The 18,249-nt window shown below is 43.5% G+C and overlaps 1 protein-coding gene across 1 annotated transcript in view; it reads right to left on the reverse strand.

Annotated features, from left to right (window-relative positions):
- LOC126191198 (putative phosphatidate phosphatase) overlaps nucleotides 1-18,249 on the reverse strand; it is a 354,047-nt gene that overhangs the window by 147,919 nt on the left and 187,879 nt on the right. The window contains exon 5 of the mRNA XM_049931993.1: nucleotides 513-570. Within this exon, the coding sequence (XP_049787950.1) occupies nucleotides 513-570 (58 nt within the window). The remainder of the gene's footprint in view (nucleotides 1-512; nucleotides 571-18,249) is intronic.

Raw genomic sequence — 18,249 nt, forward strand, 5'->3', positions numbered from 1 at the left:
CATCAACATGCACCTGAGTTTCACCAATCCGTGGTACCTAAAGCACAGGCGTTAAATTGATCGCACCTTTCTGAGGATGTGTAATATAAATTCTCACAGCCATGTATATTTAATGAATACATCGATATTCGGTAGTAAAAGTTATATTCAGGGTAATTTGATTTTGCGAACCAGTCGTTCACAGTGTTTATCAAGTTTTTCCTGAAGCAGTGTGTGTTTGGGAGCATAAATTTTATATATCATGTAATTACAGGAAAATCAGAATACTACAGATTATACGTTCTCTTACGAAGATTCCATGCCAGGTGATGTCCGTATTTGCCCATTTAGCCATTGGTCGACAAATCGAGTGTGTCTTTGAAACACGTGTTTTTCATGCACATATCGTAATACAAACAGTATTGTTTGACGCCAAAATTGTAAGTCGGCAGACGCAAGTCTTCTGCCTTCCTCCGATTAAGAATTAGAAAGCACAACACTCAAGAGAAGGCTGGCGGATGTTCGTTACTTACAATTGTAAAAACTGCGGCGTAGAACGACAGGGAAGAATGGCCAGACGGGAAGGAAAGCCTGCAAATAAAGAAGCACACTTATTACATATTGTTAAGTCAGAATGAAATACCTTTCTACAATTAGATATCTGAAGTAATATGCAGCCTTTAGCGTCAAAAGCGTACAGATGGTATAGAATTCTTAACCGAATGCTTTGAGACGAGGAACTAAAGGTTTGAAATTTATGTTTTTTTTTTAATTGATACAAACGACTGGCATCTCATAGTAACAGCAACAGCAACGAAATTAGCAACTGTTCAAAGTCACGACTGCCATTATCAGTGCATGCATTACAACGAGTATAAAATTTTGCTGAACACTCTTAAATATTGCTGTAGTGTGCCGTGCAAAGAGGAGGCAGTTAGGACTCTACCGACCAGCCCTTCAGTTTCCAGTGGCTTTCAAACACGATCGACTTCACGTAGCTTAGAAAAATAAGTAATAATAATAATAATAATAATTTGTGCGGACAGATCACAGGCGACTGTGTATTGGTTTCATTGTACAGACTGATAGGGCTTTTTCCCGTTCCATTCACGTGTGGAGAGAGGGAGGAGTGATTACTTAAACGCCTCATTGCGCTTCGCAATCCCTATATGAGACGTACGTATGGGGTTGGTACGTTTCAAATTTCCTCACTCTACGCTGGTTCTTGAAACAGTGCAAGTAGCCTTCCTCGGGTTAGTTTGCACCTATCTTCAAGCGTCTGCCTATCCAATTTCTTCAGCATCTCCGTGATACTCTCCCATTGGTCGAACAAATATGTGATGATTTGTGTTGTTCTTCTCTGTATATGTTCAGTATCTCCTATTAGTCCTACGTGGTATGGGTCCTACGCACTTGAGGAATGTTAAGGATAAGTTGCACACGTGTTTTGTAAGCAATCTCCTTTCTCAACTAACTGCACTTCGCTACTATTCCACGAGTTTCATTTAAAAACTCGTCTTTAACTCGTCTTTACAATAGATGGCAATGCTCACGCGAAACGATTTTAGTTAAGTTTCAGATTTGCTCTACTACGTGCCAGAAGTCTATCAACTGCTTAATCTAAGACTGAGCCTATGCGATCATTTCATTTCATATCCCGACAAACTGGTACACCAAGGTATTTGTTGGATCTCACTGATCTTGTAGTCTAGCACACTACGCATCACCATTTTGGAAAATGCTTACTTTTCCATTTCTGAACCTCAAGTAAGTTTCCTCTCTTCGCACCAATCTGAAACCTTATCAAGACCTGACTGAATGTCTTTGCAACTTTATTCAGACAGTACTTTATTACAGGTAGCTCCATAGACAGCAATAAGTCTGAGGTTACTATTAATATTATGTCCAAGGTCATTAATATACACCATGAACAGCATGGGTCCCAACGCACTCCTCTTGGGAACGCATTATATCTACATCTGTCGATGAATATGCATGCGACACAACATCCCGTGCCCTCTCTACCAAGAAATTCTAGATACCGTCACAAATTTCGGTTGACACCGCACACAATCGTAGCCTGGATAATGAACATGGGTATGGTACTGAGCTAAATCCTTTTCAGAAGAAAAATAGCATTTTATAAACCACTAACTTACATGGCTTGTTCCATCTTACCTGCTGATTTATTCTTTTACGACCCTTAAGAGCTAAGATATTTATGATCAGCAAATTCGAGGACTGGGAATAATTGAAACCGAAGGCAAGAAATGTCGTACATTATATTGTTGTTGTTGTTGTTGTTGTTGGGTATAGAAGGTATTGGTAGATCAAGAACCTGTCAAAAGACGGAAAGTGTTGGGTAATTACGTCTCCCGAACCTTCAGACTAATGGTTAAAAAAGTACAAAATACACTCCTGGAAATGGAAAAAAGAACACATTGACACCGGTGTGTCAGACCCACCATACTTGCTCCGGACACTGCGAGAGGGCTGTACAAGCAATGATCACACGCGCGGCACAGCGGACACACCAGGAACCGCGGTGTTGGCCGTCGAATGGCGCTAGCTGCGCAGCATTTGTGCACCGCCGCCGTCAGTGTCAGCCAGTTTGCCGTGGCATACGGAGCTCCATCGCAGTCTTTAACACTGGTAGCATGCCGCGACAGCGTGGACGTGAACCGTATGTGCAGTTGACGGACTTTGAGCGAGGGCGTATAGTGGGCATGCGGGAGGCCGGGTGGACGTACCGCCGAATTGCTCAACACGTGGGGCGTGAGGTCTCCACAGTACATAGATGTTGTCGCCAGTGGTCGGCGGAAGGTGCACGTGCCCGTCGACCTGGGACCGGACCGCAGCGACGCACGGATGCACGCCAAGACCGTAGGATCCTACGCAGTGCCGTAGGGGACCGCACCGCCACTTCCCAGCAAATTAGGGACACTGTTGCTCCTGGGGTATCGGCGAGGACCATTCGCAACCGTCTCCATGAAGCTGGGCTACGGTCCCGCACACCGTTAGGCCGTCTTCCGCTCACGCCCCAACATCGTGCAGCCCGCCTCCAGTGGTGTCGCGACAGTCGTGAATGGAGGGACGAATGGAGACGTGTCGTCTTCAGCGATGAGAGTCGCTTCTGCCTTGGTGCCAATGATGGTCGTATGCGTGTTTGGCGCCGTGCAGGTGAGCGCCACAATCAGGACTGCATACGACCGAGGCACACAGGGCCAACACCCGGCATCATGGTGTGGGGAGCGATCTCCTACACTGGCCGTACACCACTGGTGATCGTCGAGGGGACACTGAATAGTGCACGGTACATCCAAACCGTCATCGAACCCATCGTTCTACCATTCCTAGACCGGCAAGGGAACTTGCTGTTCCAACAGGACAATGCACGTCCGCATGTATCCCGTGCCACCCAACGTGCTCTAGAAGGTGTAAGTCAACTACCCTGGCCAGCAAGATCTCCGGATCTGTCCCCCATTGAGCATGTTTGGGACTGGATGAAGCGTCGTCTCACGCGGTCTGCACGTCCAGCACGAACGCTGGTCCAACTGAGGCGCCAGGTGGAAATGGCATGGCAAGCCGTTCCACAGGACTACATCCAGCATCTCTACGATCGTCTCCATGGGAGAATAGCAGCCTGCATTGCTGCGAAAGGTGGATATACACTGTACTAGTGCCGACATTGTGCATGCTCTGTTGCCTGTGTCTATGTGCCTGTGGTTCTGTGAGTGTGATCATGTGATGTATCTGACCCCAGGAATGTGTCAATAAAGTTTCCCCTTCCTGGGACAATGAATTCACGGTGTTCTTATTTCAATTTCCAGGAGTGTAGATAACAAGACGGTTGCACACCGTGAGCAACCCAGTGCTTGACACTATACGATTAACTGTTTACTGACTCGGTTGTCTTTTCTCAACATCAATATAAGAACCGAAAGCGAAGACGGCATTTGTGTCTTTCAGCTGTTGCTGACGCGAGTTTGTACCTACGGAGTAGGAAACGATCGTACAGTTCTTTTTTTTCAAAGAAATGACTAAAACTAGTTTGCATCAACCACGAAAAGTGTCTACGTATATCGTAACCACGATCAGATTAGCCTTTGCATTATTTACCCCTTCCAAGAAGTAGATAGTTTGTGTTCTCAACACCTTGCTCCACTGTTATAGACGGGAACATAGCTGAGACTCATAAATACGAGCAGTTTTAGCTGGAGGCCAAAACGAGATTCTGATTTCTTATCCGTAAATACTGCTCTTCAGGAACAAAAACTGGGCGAACGATGTCAAGTCTGAAGGAAGTGAAGGGAGAACAGAGACTGGAGTTATTGGTAATTTCATACGGCAAAGGGTGAACGGGTGCGGGAAGCAAAGATGAGTGAGTGGCGGCCAACGATGCGGGGACAGAGAGAGAGAGAGAGAGAGAGAGAGAGAGAGAGCGCTTTGGCGGGGTGCATATCCAGGCATGACAGATGATTAGAAAGAGCTTTGGAGAATGTTGGGGGGACGCATTCCGTATGTTCGATCGCTTAGTAGTTTCATTCTGTTGTGGGATTTCTGTTGCGTGCGGCTCCAAGTCAGTTTACGATGTTTGCGTTAGTCAGAGGTACTTCAGTGTGTTATTAATTCGATGGAACAAAAAAAGATACTTATAAATACTTAAGTATGCACAGTGTCCATATCTATCTGTGTCAAAACGCTGTAGAAAGAGAACCACTGCTCAAAAAGACATCAAATTTGAAGACCATTTTATTGACACAGGGGAAAGCGTCACGCAACAAAAAAACTTTAAAGAAAATTTTACCAATAGATGGTACAGTAAGCGTCGTAACGTAAATGGGGTTAGCTACAAATGACAGGTGAATCGCACTACGACGGCTACGGTTTGAGTTACACGATACGTACTGTTCAGTGTGCATGACTGCACAAGTTCGGCGTCAACATCTGTGGCACTGTCAGTTAAGTCCATCGACCACGGCAAGGTCGTAACACATCGGATGGGGAAAACCAGTTTTTAATTTCCCTGAGGCGAAAAACCGCATAAAAACCAAATTACATAGGTTTCTTACTGTCGCGAGATGGCGCAAGACATGTTTAATACACTACTGGCCATTAAAATTGCTACACCGAGAAGAAATGCAGATGATAAACGGGTATTCATTGGGCAAATGTATTATACTAGAACTGACATGTGATTACATTTTCACGAAATTTGGGTGCATAGATCCTGAGAAATCAGTACCCAGAACAACCACTTCTGGGCGTAATAACGGCCTTGATACGCCTGGGCATTGAGTCAAACAGAGCTTGGATGGCGTGTACAGGTACAGCTAGCTGCCCATGCAGATTCAACACGATACCACAGTTCATCAAGAGTAGTGACTGGCGTATTGTGACGAACCAGTTGTTCGACCACCATTGACCAGACGTTTTCAATTGGTAAGAAATCTGAAGAATGTGCTGGCCAGGGCAGCGGTCTAACATTTTCTGTATCCAGAAAGGCCCGTACAGGACCTGCAACATGCAGTCGTGCATTATCCTGCTGAAATGTAGGGTTTCGCAGGGATCAAATGAAGGATAGAGCCACGGGTCGCAACACCTCTGTTCAAAGTGCCGTCAATGCGAACAAGAGGTGACCGAGACGTGTAACCAATGGCACCCCATACCATCACGCCGGGTGATAAGTCAGTATGGCGATGACGAATACACGCTTCCAATGTACGTTCATCGCGATGTCGCCAAACACGGATGCGACCATCAGGATGCTGTAAACAGGTTCGTCGTTGAGTACACCATCGCAGGCGCAATTGTCTGTGATGCAGCGTCAAGGGTAACCGCAGCCACGGTCTCCGAGCTGATAGTCCATGCTGCTGCAAACGTCGTCGGACTGTTCGTGCAGATGGTTGTCTTGCAAACGTCCCCATCTGTTTACTCAGGGATCGAGACGTGGCTGCACGATCCGTTCAGCCATGCTGATAAGATGCCTGTCATCTCGACTGCTAGTGATACGAGGCCGTTGGGATCCAGCACGGCGTCCCGTATTACCCTCCTGAACCCACCGATTCCAAATTGTGCTAACAGTCACTGGATCTCGACCAACGCGAGCAGCAGTGTCGCGATACGATAAACCGTTATAGCGATAGGCTACAATCTGGCCTTTATCAAAGTCGGAAACGTGATGGTACGCATTTCTCTTCCTTACACGAGGCATCACAACAACGTTTCACCAGGCAACGTCGGCCAATTTCTGTTTGTGTATGAGAAATCGGTTGGAAACTTTCCTCATGTCAGCACGCTGTAGGTGTCGGCACCGGCGCCAACCTTGTGTGATTGCTCTGAGAAGCTAATCATTTCCATATCACAGCATCTTCTACCTGTCAGTTAAATTTCGCGTCTGTAGCACGTCATCTTCGTGGTGTAGCAGTTTTAATGGCCAGTAGTGTATGTTGCCCACCGACTTTTGTCACAAGCCGAAATCGAGAAACAGTATGTTCCATAAGAGGTCGGAGTATCTCTGGGTTCACGTTCACAATGCGTTGTGCAGTGCGTGTCTACAATTCAGCTATGTTCGTAATTCGACCACTGAACACATCGTCTTTCAGATAACTGCGCAGTCAGAAGTCGCACGGAATAATATCAGGTGATCTGGAGGGACAGGGTGTACGGAAATGACGACGAGTGATAATTTTAGCATTTCCGAATCGCCTTTGTATCATCCCCTACACCGGCTTTGGAATGTGCGAAGAAGCCATCTTGCATAAAAATGGCCGTATCACACTTCCACGCTGTTGAAGGATTGGAATGACTTTGGTGCGCAAAAGACTCTCATAGAGTTTATCATTGACGGTACAGGTAACAGGACAGGTGGCACTCATCGCCTTGAAAATTTACGGCCCTACGATAAGCGATGCCGTTAGCCCGTGCCGCAGAGTTACTTTTGCACGGTGAACCGGTACTGGTAGACGTGCGTGCGTATTTTCCGTTGCCCATATTCTGAATTTCTGCGTATTGACATATCGTTGGAGATGTAAATGGGCTTCGTCAGTCCACAGAATGTTCCATGGTTATTCTTTGTAAAATTCCATACGTGCAAGAAATTCCAGAGGGAACCTTTGTCTTGCTTGTGGGTCAACTCCTGAACGTGGGTGATTCTGTATGGAAAGCAACGCAGGATGTTTCGTAGGATTTTATGCACCGCCCTCGCATGCATGACCAACGTTCTAGCAGTTGCCGTATCACTGCATGTTTGCACACCACTGCTCGACCGATCCTGCAATGTTGTGGCTACACATTCGACAGACGTCGCATCTACTGCTTTCTTCCCTCTGCCACACTGCACTTCAAGAGAACCAGTCTTTTCGAATTTTGTAAATACTTTCTCCAGACACTTAGCAGACATTTCGTAACCTTGAGTGCCCCGAACTTCTGCTGGGCTACTGGCGTACAGTCACCGTTCTTGAAAAAGAGCTTTACCAGCGGTATGCGATTCTTCGTGGAGACATTCACGTTGGCCGTCTCGGACGCAACCTGCGGAACAGCCGTGTGGCGCGAGTCCGTTGGTGCGCATGTTCGGACGCTTACAGCGCCATCTGTTGGCCAAGTCTTTTTACCCATGACGTTTTCGCTGCATCAATAGTGTACTGTTTAAATCTGACGTCATTCTGACCAGCGGTACCCTTTCTACAGCGTTTTGAGACTGGAATATTAGTTATACACATGTAATATCACATTTTATTTAGGAAATTTGACTGGAATACTATCTTTAAAATTCTGAAGGTGGCAAGGGTAAAATACAGGGAGCGAAAGGCTATTTACAATTTGTACAGAAACCAGATGGCAGTTAGAAGAGTCGAGGGACACGAAAGGCTAAAAAATGGCCCTGAGCACTATGGGACTTAACTTCTGAGGTCATCAGTCCCCTAGAACTTAGAACTACTTAAACCTAACTAACCTAATGACATCACACACATCCATGCCCAAGGCAGGATTCGAACCTGCGACCGTAGTGGTCGCGCGATTCCAGACTGAAGCGCCTGGAGCCGCTCGGCCACACGGGCCGGCGGACACGAAAGGGAAGCAGTGGTTGGGAAGGGAGTGAGACAGGGTTGTAGCCTCTCCCGGATGTTATTTAATCTGTATATTGAGCAAGCAGGGAAGGAAACAAAATAAAAATTCGGAGTAGGTATTAAAATCCATGGAGAAGAAATAAAAAATTTAAGGTTCGCCGACGACATTGTAGTTCTGTCAGAGACAGCAAAGGACTTGGAACAGCAGTTGAACGGAATGGACAGTGTCTTGAAAGGAGGATATAAGATGAACATCAACAAAAGCAAAACGAGGATAATGGAATGCAGTCGAGTTAACTCGGGTGATGCCGAGGGAGTTAGATTAGGAAATGAGACAGTTAAAGTAGTAAAGGTGTTTTGCTATTTGGGGAGCAAAATAACTGATGATGGTCGAAGTAGAGAGGATATAAAATGTAGACTGGCAATGGCAAGGAAAGCGTTTCTGAAGAAGAGGGATTAGTTAACATCGAGTATAGATTTAAGTGTCAGGAAGTCGTTTCTGAAAGTATTTGTATGGAGTGTAGCCATGTATGTAAGAGAAACTGGGACGATAAATACTTTGGACAAGAAGAAAAGTGAAGCTTTTGAAATGTGATTAGATGGGTAGATTACATAACTAATGAGGAGGTATTCAACAGAATTGGGGAGAAGAAGACTTTGTGGCACAACTTGACTAGAAGAAGGGATCGGTTGGTAGGACATGTTCTGAGGCATCAAGGCATCACCAATTTAGTATTGGAGGGTAGCGTGGAGGGTAAAAATCATCGTAGAGGGAGAGCAAGAGATGAATACACTAAGCAGATTCAGAAGGATGTAGGCTGCAGTACGTACTGAGAGATGAAGCAGCTTGCACAGGATAGAGTAGCATGGAGCGCTGCATCAAGCCAGTCTCAGGACTGAAGACCACAACAACAACAACATTTAGGAAACTTACCGTATCAGGTACTCTGCTGTGTGTAGGAACCAAAGATGTTACTCCTTGCATATGAAAAGCGAACACTATCATTACATTATCTCTGATTTTTATTATCTCTGTTATTCAGTGTAATATTAATGACTCTGATTTTTTTTTTCTTTCTCTGATTAAGGCGAGAGTGAACTTATAACAGAGAATAGTGAAAGTTGTATTCAAGGAATAAATAAACGAGTGCTCATCTCTGACAGGTAATTGAGTGAGACTCAAACATGAATATTACTCTTTCTAGTCATTCTAATTACTCAAGAAAGTTACATCTGCACTATGGACGCGTTGTTGAAGAGACCCTTGGGAGATTGGCGAAAGAACCTGAAAATATACACGGCGATTTTCAATGTAGTCAAGGGCAGGCAACAACAAAATACCACAACTTTTTACCAACCTTTTACCACACGACAAAACACTCACAAGGCGACTTTAGTTTCAATGTACATTTCAATACACCATTTGAAAACAAAGAATACATGCTAAACTTGCCCATAAAACCGTAAAGTACAGTAAAAATAACATATGTTTTGTTTGTAACGTCATGAGTTGTCTGAATTGAGAGCGTGGAAGGGCAAAATCTGTAATTCCTTTTAGTAATATGGGAAAAGATTTATCAAGAAGTAATATAAAATATTCTGCAAGGATTGAAGATAAAAATGTAAACCTTGAATACAACAAATAGAAAATCGAAAGTGATTTAAGGTAGTCATCCGACACATGTATTGTGAGATCACAAGAATTACAGGTCTTGCAGCGCTGAAGAGTATCCTTACGGCATTGTCTTCCTGATTTGTGGTTTCGACGCTATCGACTGCGCGTCGTGTATTCCGTTTGAAGTCCGTAACTGTCTGCTTGCACGATATGTCCCGCTAAGTTTGTTTGGCTACAAGAAACTGACTATATTCTGTTGTTGTGGAATTGTTTTGGTACCTTAGTTTATTTTTACCTCTATCGGTCATTACCATTTTTTGTAACTAGGCAACACTAAATTCTTTCAGACTTACGTTCTACTTATTAAGTCTTAAAATTAGTATCCTTACATTTGTATGTGTACCACAGACGTGTAACAGCAGCTAGTACGGGGTAGACAAAGTAAAACTGGCCTCGATAATGTTTATAAGACCAGCGCGGATCTGAAGCTTGTTAAGGAACAGAAGAACAGCCCACAACAGAAAACGCTGAAACTGTTATATCAGTGCACTGGTCCGTTGCTGTCACATGTATGCACATGCATATCTCCCACGTTTTGCGTCCTGAGCACTTCGATATGTTGAGTGAGCGAGAGCAGCAGATGTGTTTTTTTACCAAAAGGTTACTCACTGTGAAATGTGGATGGGAAAAACCGACTGATTAAACTGGTACCTGTATTTTAGCTATGAATAAGCGGTACTTTTCGGTATTCGTGTGGTCTCGTTTATAATAGGTATTTTTCTTTTTTACTGATAACCAATGTATGAATTTGCCATAGCAGTAGCATTAAATTTTTAATTAAAGAAATCAGTTTGGTAGAGCGTTCTCTTACTTTTGAAAGATTGGTATCGTCTTCGAATGATATTTTTTCTGACGAAAGGAGTCAACTTACAGACAAATTCATTATCGATCGAGTATTTATGAACAGATTCGACAATAAATATTCGCCACTGGAGTATTTCACTATCGAAATTTTAACTGTTGTCATGTAGCTGTTCCTGATAAATATTGTATTTTACCAACTATCTAAATCGTTCATTTGAATTTTTGAAAGAGCATTTTTGGCTTTGCTAGCACAAAATCAGTTGTATTCCAAATCCTGTCAAAAAGTAAAGGTATATGTTTGACCAAAAAGCTGATTTTCCGTTCGAAGTAGTTGAAGAAAAAGAACGTTACAAATTTTACAGAAACGCTTATTATTTGTCTCTTGTTTCGATGAACTAATATAAGAGAAAGGAAGTTACGGCAACAGTAATAAATTAGAAACTCAACAGTTTATCCATGGTCTATAATAAAAATAGAATATAGTTGATCTGATGCCTGTGGCTACATAATAAGCCTGTATCTGCTCGCAGCCCTTAGAAACGGGTAACGTAACACGAAAAGTAGAGTTGTCCAGCCCCAGTTTCCACCCTTGTCACTGGCTTTTCGTAATGCCAAAATAGAGGTATGATCCGCGAATACGAGGTAAGTCTTTAACAGTGATTTAAAAACATAGAGAATCAGTAGGAAAATACTGGTGAATTTATTTGCAGTATTCAACCTTTAACTGCTTTTCCAGTAAACCAGCGAACGGCGTACGGAAATTTTTTATTTACCTATTTTATCCAATATTTTGAATCCGTGTATCTTGAAAACTATAATGCCAAAGCCTGAGCGACATGTAGTATTTCTCAATATTTGCGTGTCGTCTAGACCTACGCTTAATATTGGAAATTACAGCAATAAAGAACAGAAATCGGTTATTTCAGGAACCGGTTGTTATGAGCGGTTTTAACAGTCAGTTTGAACTGGAGCTTGAAAACAACCGGCGCACACGAAAACTGGTTGTTTCAGGTGATGACAGTCATCCCTACCGTAAAATAGCCCCTATTCATTTTCGAGTGTTATGCGAAACACAGTTCGTGGAAAACAGGTGTGGGACTGTCTACACAAGAGTTTAAGACTGGGAGTGTTTTGGCGAAATCTGCAATGCAAAACTTAGTGGCAAAATGGCGTGAAACGGGCTCTGTAGTGAATAAAACCGTAACTACCCCAAAAGAGGTCGAACACCAAAAACATTGATCGAGTCATACTGTGGATAACTTCCGGACCAATTTTATTTTTACCACCCTGTACAGTAGTACCGGACTGACTGAATAGTGTTATAGAGACTCTTGTTTTGAATATGGTGAGGCAGTTAAATTTCCCTTCTCGGAGTTGCACCATTATTTTACTCATGGCTGCTTTTTTTCCCCACAGTTATTTAACTGACAACAAAGTTCCCCTAGCAGCTCATCGCTAAGACGTCTCACTAATACACTGCATTTTCTCTGGTTTCCCATCTTATTACATTAGCTTTACGGCTTATGAGTGACAACATGACAACATGTTTCCTTATGCTATGTTTCTTAATCTAGGGTAGCACTTGATGTCCTTTTTTACTGTACTTTACGATATCCATCTCGGTTTATCCAAAGAGAATCACAGTTGATTCACTATGTTTTGGTTGATTTTCAGTGATCTGTTAAAAGAGACCAATTTGTTTATTTCTCGAAAGAAAAATAAAACAATGATAAATGAGTCTCCATACATAAAAAGTTCTTCCCTTGCATTCCAAACGGGGTTGCAATGTCCTGTTACATGGCTAAATATTTACAACTCACAGATTACTAAATAGCTTCGTGGAATCAGTTTAATAAAAGTAACGTATGAGTATTCATAGTAGTCATTATACTAGTGAGACATATGTACGTCTTAAAAAAAGTAAATAATGTCTTCCTCCTGTAAGTGGTTCAAAAATGGTTCAAACGGCTCTGAGCACTATGGGACTTAACATCTGTGGTCATCAGTCCCCTAGAACTTAGAACTACTTAAACCTAACTAACCTAAGGACATCACACACATCCATGCCCGAGGCAGGATTCGAACCTGCGACCGTAGCGGTCACGCGGTTCCAGACTGAAGCGCCTAGAACCGCACGGCCACATTGGCCGGCCTATAGGTGGGCATGTGCTTATGTTAATTAGAGACACGCAAAGTGGCCCCGTTTATCTAACATAACTAAATTTTTGCCCTCCAAAGTAATGAAGAAGGAACTTGTTATTTACGACATTAAACAGGATTCAGCTGCCGAGAATTCTTCCGGGTTGTATGACCGTGGTCCATGAAACTCTTCTATCCCTAACGTTTCGTCCAAAGCAATGTTGGACGTCTTCAGAGGTGCTCTTAGTTGTGCTGAGTTTTGCCGACTGTCGGCAAGGCTCAGCACAACCAGGAGCACCTCTGAAGATGTCCAATGTAGCTTTGGACGAAACGTCAGGGATAGAAGAGTTCCATGGACCACGGCCATACAACCCGGAAGAACTCTCGGCAGCTGAAACATCATGTCGTGAAAGGCTTCATTGTATGATTAAACAGTATTCGCAATTAACTCAATCTAGTGTGTTAAAGTGCATGATAAATGTCTTGACAAACGTTGGCAAAGCTAAAATAACATCTTGGCAATCCTGCTCAAGGGACCTGTGGTCTGATACTACGTATCTTGATAAAGTCATAAAGCCGTGCTGTAGCTGGTGAAAGGTTATTATTAAAAGGCAGATAGTGCTATTGAAGGGTATGGGTTCGCATCTATGGCCGGACATGAAAGCATGTTGATAGTAACACTGCAAGCAAATCCTCAGAATGAAGCTTAAAATTACCGAAACTCGGTAAATACTGACTTGATTGACCCTATAGTTCAATTCGCTTTCATGGCTGGATTACACCATGTTAATCTGCAGGTGGAGGCCGAAGTGGCTGCAAAACGAGTCATTGGTTTCGTACTAACTACTTACGACTGCAGCTAAGTTCATATCACCCGGAAAAATTTCTAAGTCCGTCCGCAGCTCATCAAGTCTGCTTGAAGAGGTGCCTGGCTGCAGAAACACTCGGCTGATGAGGACGGCTAGCGATATCTGCCGGAGAAGAACTCTCGCAGAGAGGGAGCCTGGCAGAAAAGGAATTTTGTGCCCTCTGCTTCCTAAATGAAGATTTGTGTCTCTGCGGTATTCATTCATCACATCATTTTGATTGGCTGAAGTATAGACATTCCGAGTGCCGACCAGCGAAAATAATTATTAAAAAATGCTGGCCTTTTAGTCTGAGTCTCATTTCAGGCTGTTAACCTGTAACAAGCCACCTGACACTTGGCGCTGAAAAACTGTCTCCTTCTCTCTCTCTGTCTCTGTCTACGGCCAATATGGGTGGAGTTCTATAGCACAAACGTGTTTCTCTCTCGAACTTCTAAATTATTCATATTATCCAGTCCAGCAGTTTTCACATCGTGTTAAATATTTTCGTTTTGCAGATCCTGAGCTCAACGGTGTCCCACGTCTATAGCGGTCTGTGCATTTCAGGGAATGCCTGCTTTCTACTGTCCTGTTCCTGGCTAAAAATGGCACATCTCTCCTTCCACATACAGGTCGTTAAAAGCAGACACTGGTGATCGGCGCTACAGGGTTCTTGGTGTGCAGCGCCCACAGCGGTCCCTTCAGTGTTCTGATGAGCACGACCACTGTGGGAGGCTCCCCATCATTCACCTTTCTGTGAACTGCTGCTGAGGGTTGCCTCTCTTCCCGGTTCTATGACCAACCCACTCTCACTCATTCACTGCCAACTGAGATATGCTTTCACGTGGAGATCTCTTATTTAGGCGAATCATCAAATTCGGCATAAAAATGTAATCTGCATCTGTTGAGTACTGGAAATTTCTTTTATCAGTGAAGGTTAGTTATTCTGATCTGGTTTGTCTCTTTAATTCTGGTTTTGTATCAATTACGGGGCAGATTGTGAAAAACGGTTGCGTGACACTTTTCAATTAAAATTTCGTCTTAACTATAATGGAAATATCCAGAAACTAGGATTTTGTTTTAAGTTTCAAATTTGCTTTGCTACGACGTTCTTTTGCTAATGATCAAAAGTTTTTTGTAGCTGAGTGTCGAAAACATTATGAGGCACTGATAGTTTCAGTTATGAATACTGAACTTAATTCCTTTCTAATGTTGTCTCCACATTGTGGCGACTTATTTGCGATGAATTTTGTTAGCGAGTGGGCATACTGTGAGTGTGAGATTACAGTGCCTAGCTCCTTCAAAAGATGGTTATGACTGTGGATGAACACATTTCCTACTCTCACTATTTAGTTTTGCGCGACCAGTACAATGTTTCTAAGTGATGAATACCATCTAATTCACTTAGTTCATCAATTCTGATGAAATATATTTCACAGCCTTTGGATACAGTTTAAGTTCGAAATATATTTGCACACTAATACATCAATGGGAAGTGGTGTACCATCGAGTTGCAGCCCGATATTTAACAAATTTCATGGAGGTGATCATCACAAAGCCGGTATTAAACGATTAAACTTATATTGAGACGCAATTTATTGCTTCAATGAATGTTCATTTCTTTACATAACTTTTATTAGCAAAAACTCGCATATAGATAATTTGATAACTATTTCCACTATTACCAGTGATCCTCAGATCAAAGTACACACTGCAATGTCCAAGGTAAGAGGACACTTTATCAATTGGCTATTATCAACGAAATGAAATGTCAGATTTGAATTCATATTTGTAACATATAAAATGCCTATACTTACGATTTACTCATGTTAGAAGTAGGAGCTCAAAGCTGACATTCCCTTGCGTTCTTTATAGCCCGTTGACGAAGTGTATGGTAGGAACTAGTTATCAGATTTCCTATATGTGATCTTGGCTAACAAAGAGTAAAAAGGACACCAACATTCATTGATTAAACTTTCATTCCATTTGTAACTGATGTCAATCATCAGCAACTGGAGGTTGACCCCCACGGGCATGAATACAGTCTTGTTTGCTTTGTGGCATGATAGCAAACAGCCTCCCAATGGCATCTTGAGGAATTTCTTGTCATTCCATGATGTGAAACTTCCTGGCAGATATCAGCGCACACTCCGCTGCAGAGTGAAAATCTCATTCTGGATTCCATGATGTGCCAATTCATGGAAACGGCTGACTGGAGCCTGATATTTCCCATCGCATCCCAGGTACGCTCTGTGGGTGGCAAATTAGGGGATCAGGCTAGCCAGTCAAGGATCTGTATACTTCTCAAGATATTTATAGTGTGACCTTCAATATGGTTCAAATGGCTCTGAGCATTATGCGAACCGAACGGCGACTTCAGTTTGGTCTATTGCATTATACTGCTGGAATATTCCATTTGGAAACATAGCTGTGGAGGCTATGGCGAGAGGGTTTACCATTCTTATCACATAGTGGCGAGAATTCAGCCTCCCTTATGCAATTAACAAATGTTTTTTGTTGCCATGTGTCTCCCGTCACAGTGATACCATGCGTTTGGGAGGTATAGGTCTCGAGAATTACTGCTTTGAGTGACCTTTCAACCAGGTCGTGTAAAAACACGTTGTCAACGATTTGATCGCCACAAACAGAAACAAGACTCGTCTCTGAGCGCCACACAATGACACGAAATATCTCAGTAGACTCTGGCACTGCACCATGCTGGTCTCTGCTGTTTGTGGTGTGGTGTCAGTGCTAAATGACGTAAGGAGTAATCTCTTCCCGAGGGTTCGTGATGGAACTCAGCCGGATTTCAACTGTTGTCATCTGTTGTCATCTGTCTATTCGTCAGTGTCAGTCGAAGAATCCTACGACATTATCGTGGTGTAGTCTTTATGGAAGGACCTATGCCTACTAATCTTGCTAAGCTGTTGGTCAGGATTGATATCGTCACGACTTGCTCTTTAGTCATAGTAGTACAAACAACTGTCTGCATGGTCTGTCGATATGGCGCTCCCGTGTCTCTCACATGAATGAGTCGAGCTTTCTGAGAGTCTGAAGGATGGTCATAAGCTGCCGTGCAATCTCCATCTTAAAGTTCCAGTAATGTTGTCAAGACGAAGTATCGTGGTTACAGCTGTCCTAATTGATGTTCTTGTTCTACGACAATGCCCAACCTCATTCTGCACAGGACGCAGTCACACAAGCTGCTTCTTTCCTTCGGCACATCATATTTTGGCTGGTACCCCCCTCCCCCTCTCCACCGCCCTCACTAATAATCTCCGGGTTCGAAACACATTCTTCCATTCTTCGTAAACAAAGGGAAAGGTCTGAAAATATACAGGATGGTCAGAAACAGTCTGAAAAGCTTGTAACGGTATTTCAGGGTAGGGTGTACTGAAGAATAATTGTTAAGAAAAAAGTTCGATACTTTGCGCCGTTTCAGAGTTAATTAGCACTAAAATTAGCCAGCCAGACCGTTGCGCGAGCCAATTCAACTGGCCTGTCGGAAACAATTGGTGTCAGTTGTTCTCATAGAGTAGAGTTGATAGCGCATGAGACTGCTCAGCTAATGGCTCGGGTTCGAGCCTGTTTTTGTATCTCCCTTTTGTACCACTGTCTTGTTCGGTTTGAGGAAACCAAATGAAGCACACGTTTGGCCGCACCGTCTCTGGCAGATCGCTTGAATTTGCATGCACAACAGCCTCATAGGTTGACAACTATACACAATGTATCGAACTTTTTTTAACAATTATTTCCCAGCACAACCTGTCCTGCAACATCCTTACAAGCTTTGCAGACTGTTTCTAATCGTCCTGTAGATGGGTTCACGAGATTTGCTGTTTGAGGTAGAGCCCCTGGCTACTTTTCTAAGGCTGGAGGAAGAGGCCATGTCGGATCTGTTTGAAATTAATGAAATTTAACGTGAACAGAATCAGTAACTCACTATTTGTGACAAACGATGAACACAGGAGAGATGCATTGGAGCCACTAAGAAAGCATGGAACCTTTTGCGACGTTGAGCGGTACAGATGGCAACACAGCACCATCACCATAGCAATGTTTATCAATTCCAGAGATCTATAAGGGGCGTTCAAAAAGAAACAAGCCGGAGGCATATTTACAGAAACCAGTACCTGTACGTTAGAAGTATTGACCCTGCCTGTTGAGACACTTGTCCCACTGTAACAAGGCGGTGAATGGCTGCCTCATAAAATTCCGGAGGCTGCGATATTAACCAGTACCGCACGTACAGCTGGACGTCGTCGTGCGAAGTGAATCGTTTGCCCCGCAGAGCCTTTTTAAGGGGACCAAAAATGGCGTAATCACAGGGAGAGAGGAGTGGAATGTATGGAGGGTGGCCGAGAACCTCCCATTTGAATTTCTGCAGGAGTGCCCCAACTGTGTTGGCTGTTTGGGGCTTTGAATTGCCGTGGAGCAGAACGACCCCACGGCTCAGATTGCATGATCGTTTTTATTTGATCGCTTGGCGAAGGGTGGTCATGGTTTGCGGGTAATGTTGGGCATTCACTGTTTTCCCGTGCTGCAGGAAGTGAATCAGAAGGGGAACGCCTTGGTCAAAGAAGAACGTCAGCGTAGGGGCAAACGATTCACTTCCGACGATAATGTCCAGCTGTTAACATCGCAGGCCCGGGAATTTTATGAGATAGCCATTCAACGCCTTGTGTCACAGTGGGACAAGTGTTTCAGCAGTGAGTGTCAATACTTCTAACATACGGGT

The sequence above is a fragment of the Schistocerca cancellata genome, chromosome 6 (assembly GCF_023864275.1).
Source record: "Schistocerca cancellata isolate TAMUIC-IGC-003103 chromosome 6, iqSchCanc2.1, whole genome shotgun sequence".
In the NCBI taxonomy this organism is placed as follows: Eukaryota; Metazoa; Arthropoda; class Insecta; order Orthoptera; family Acrididae; genus Schistocerca; species Schistocerca cancellata.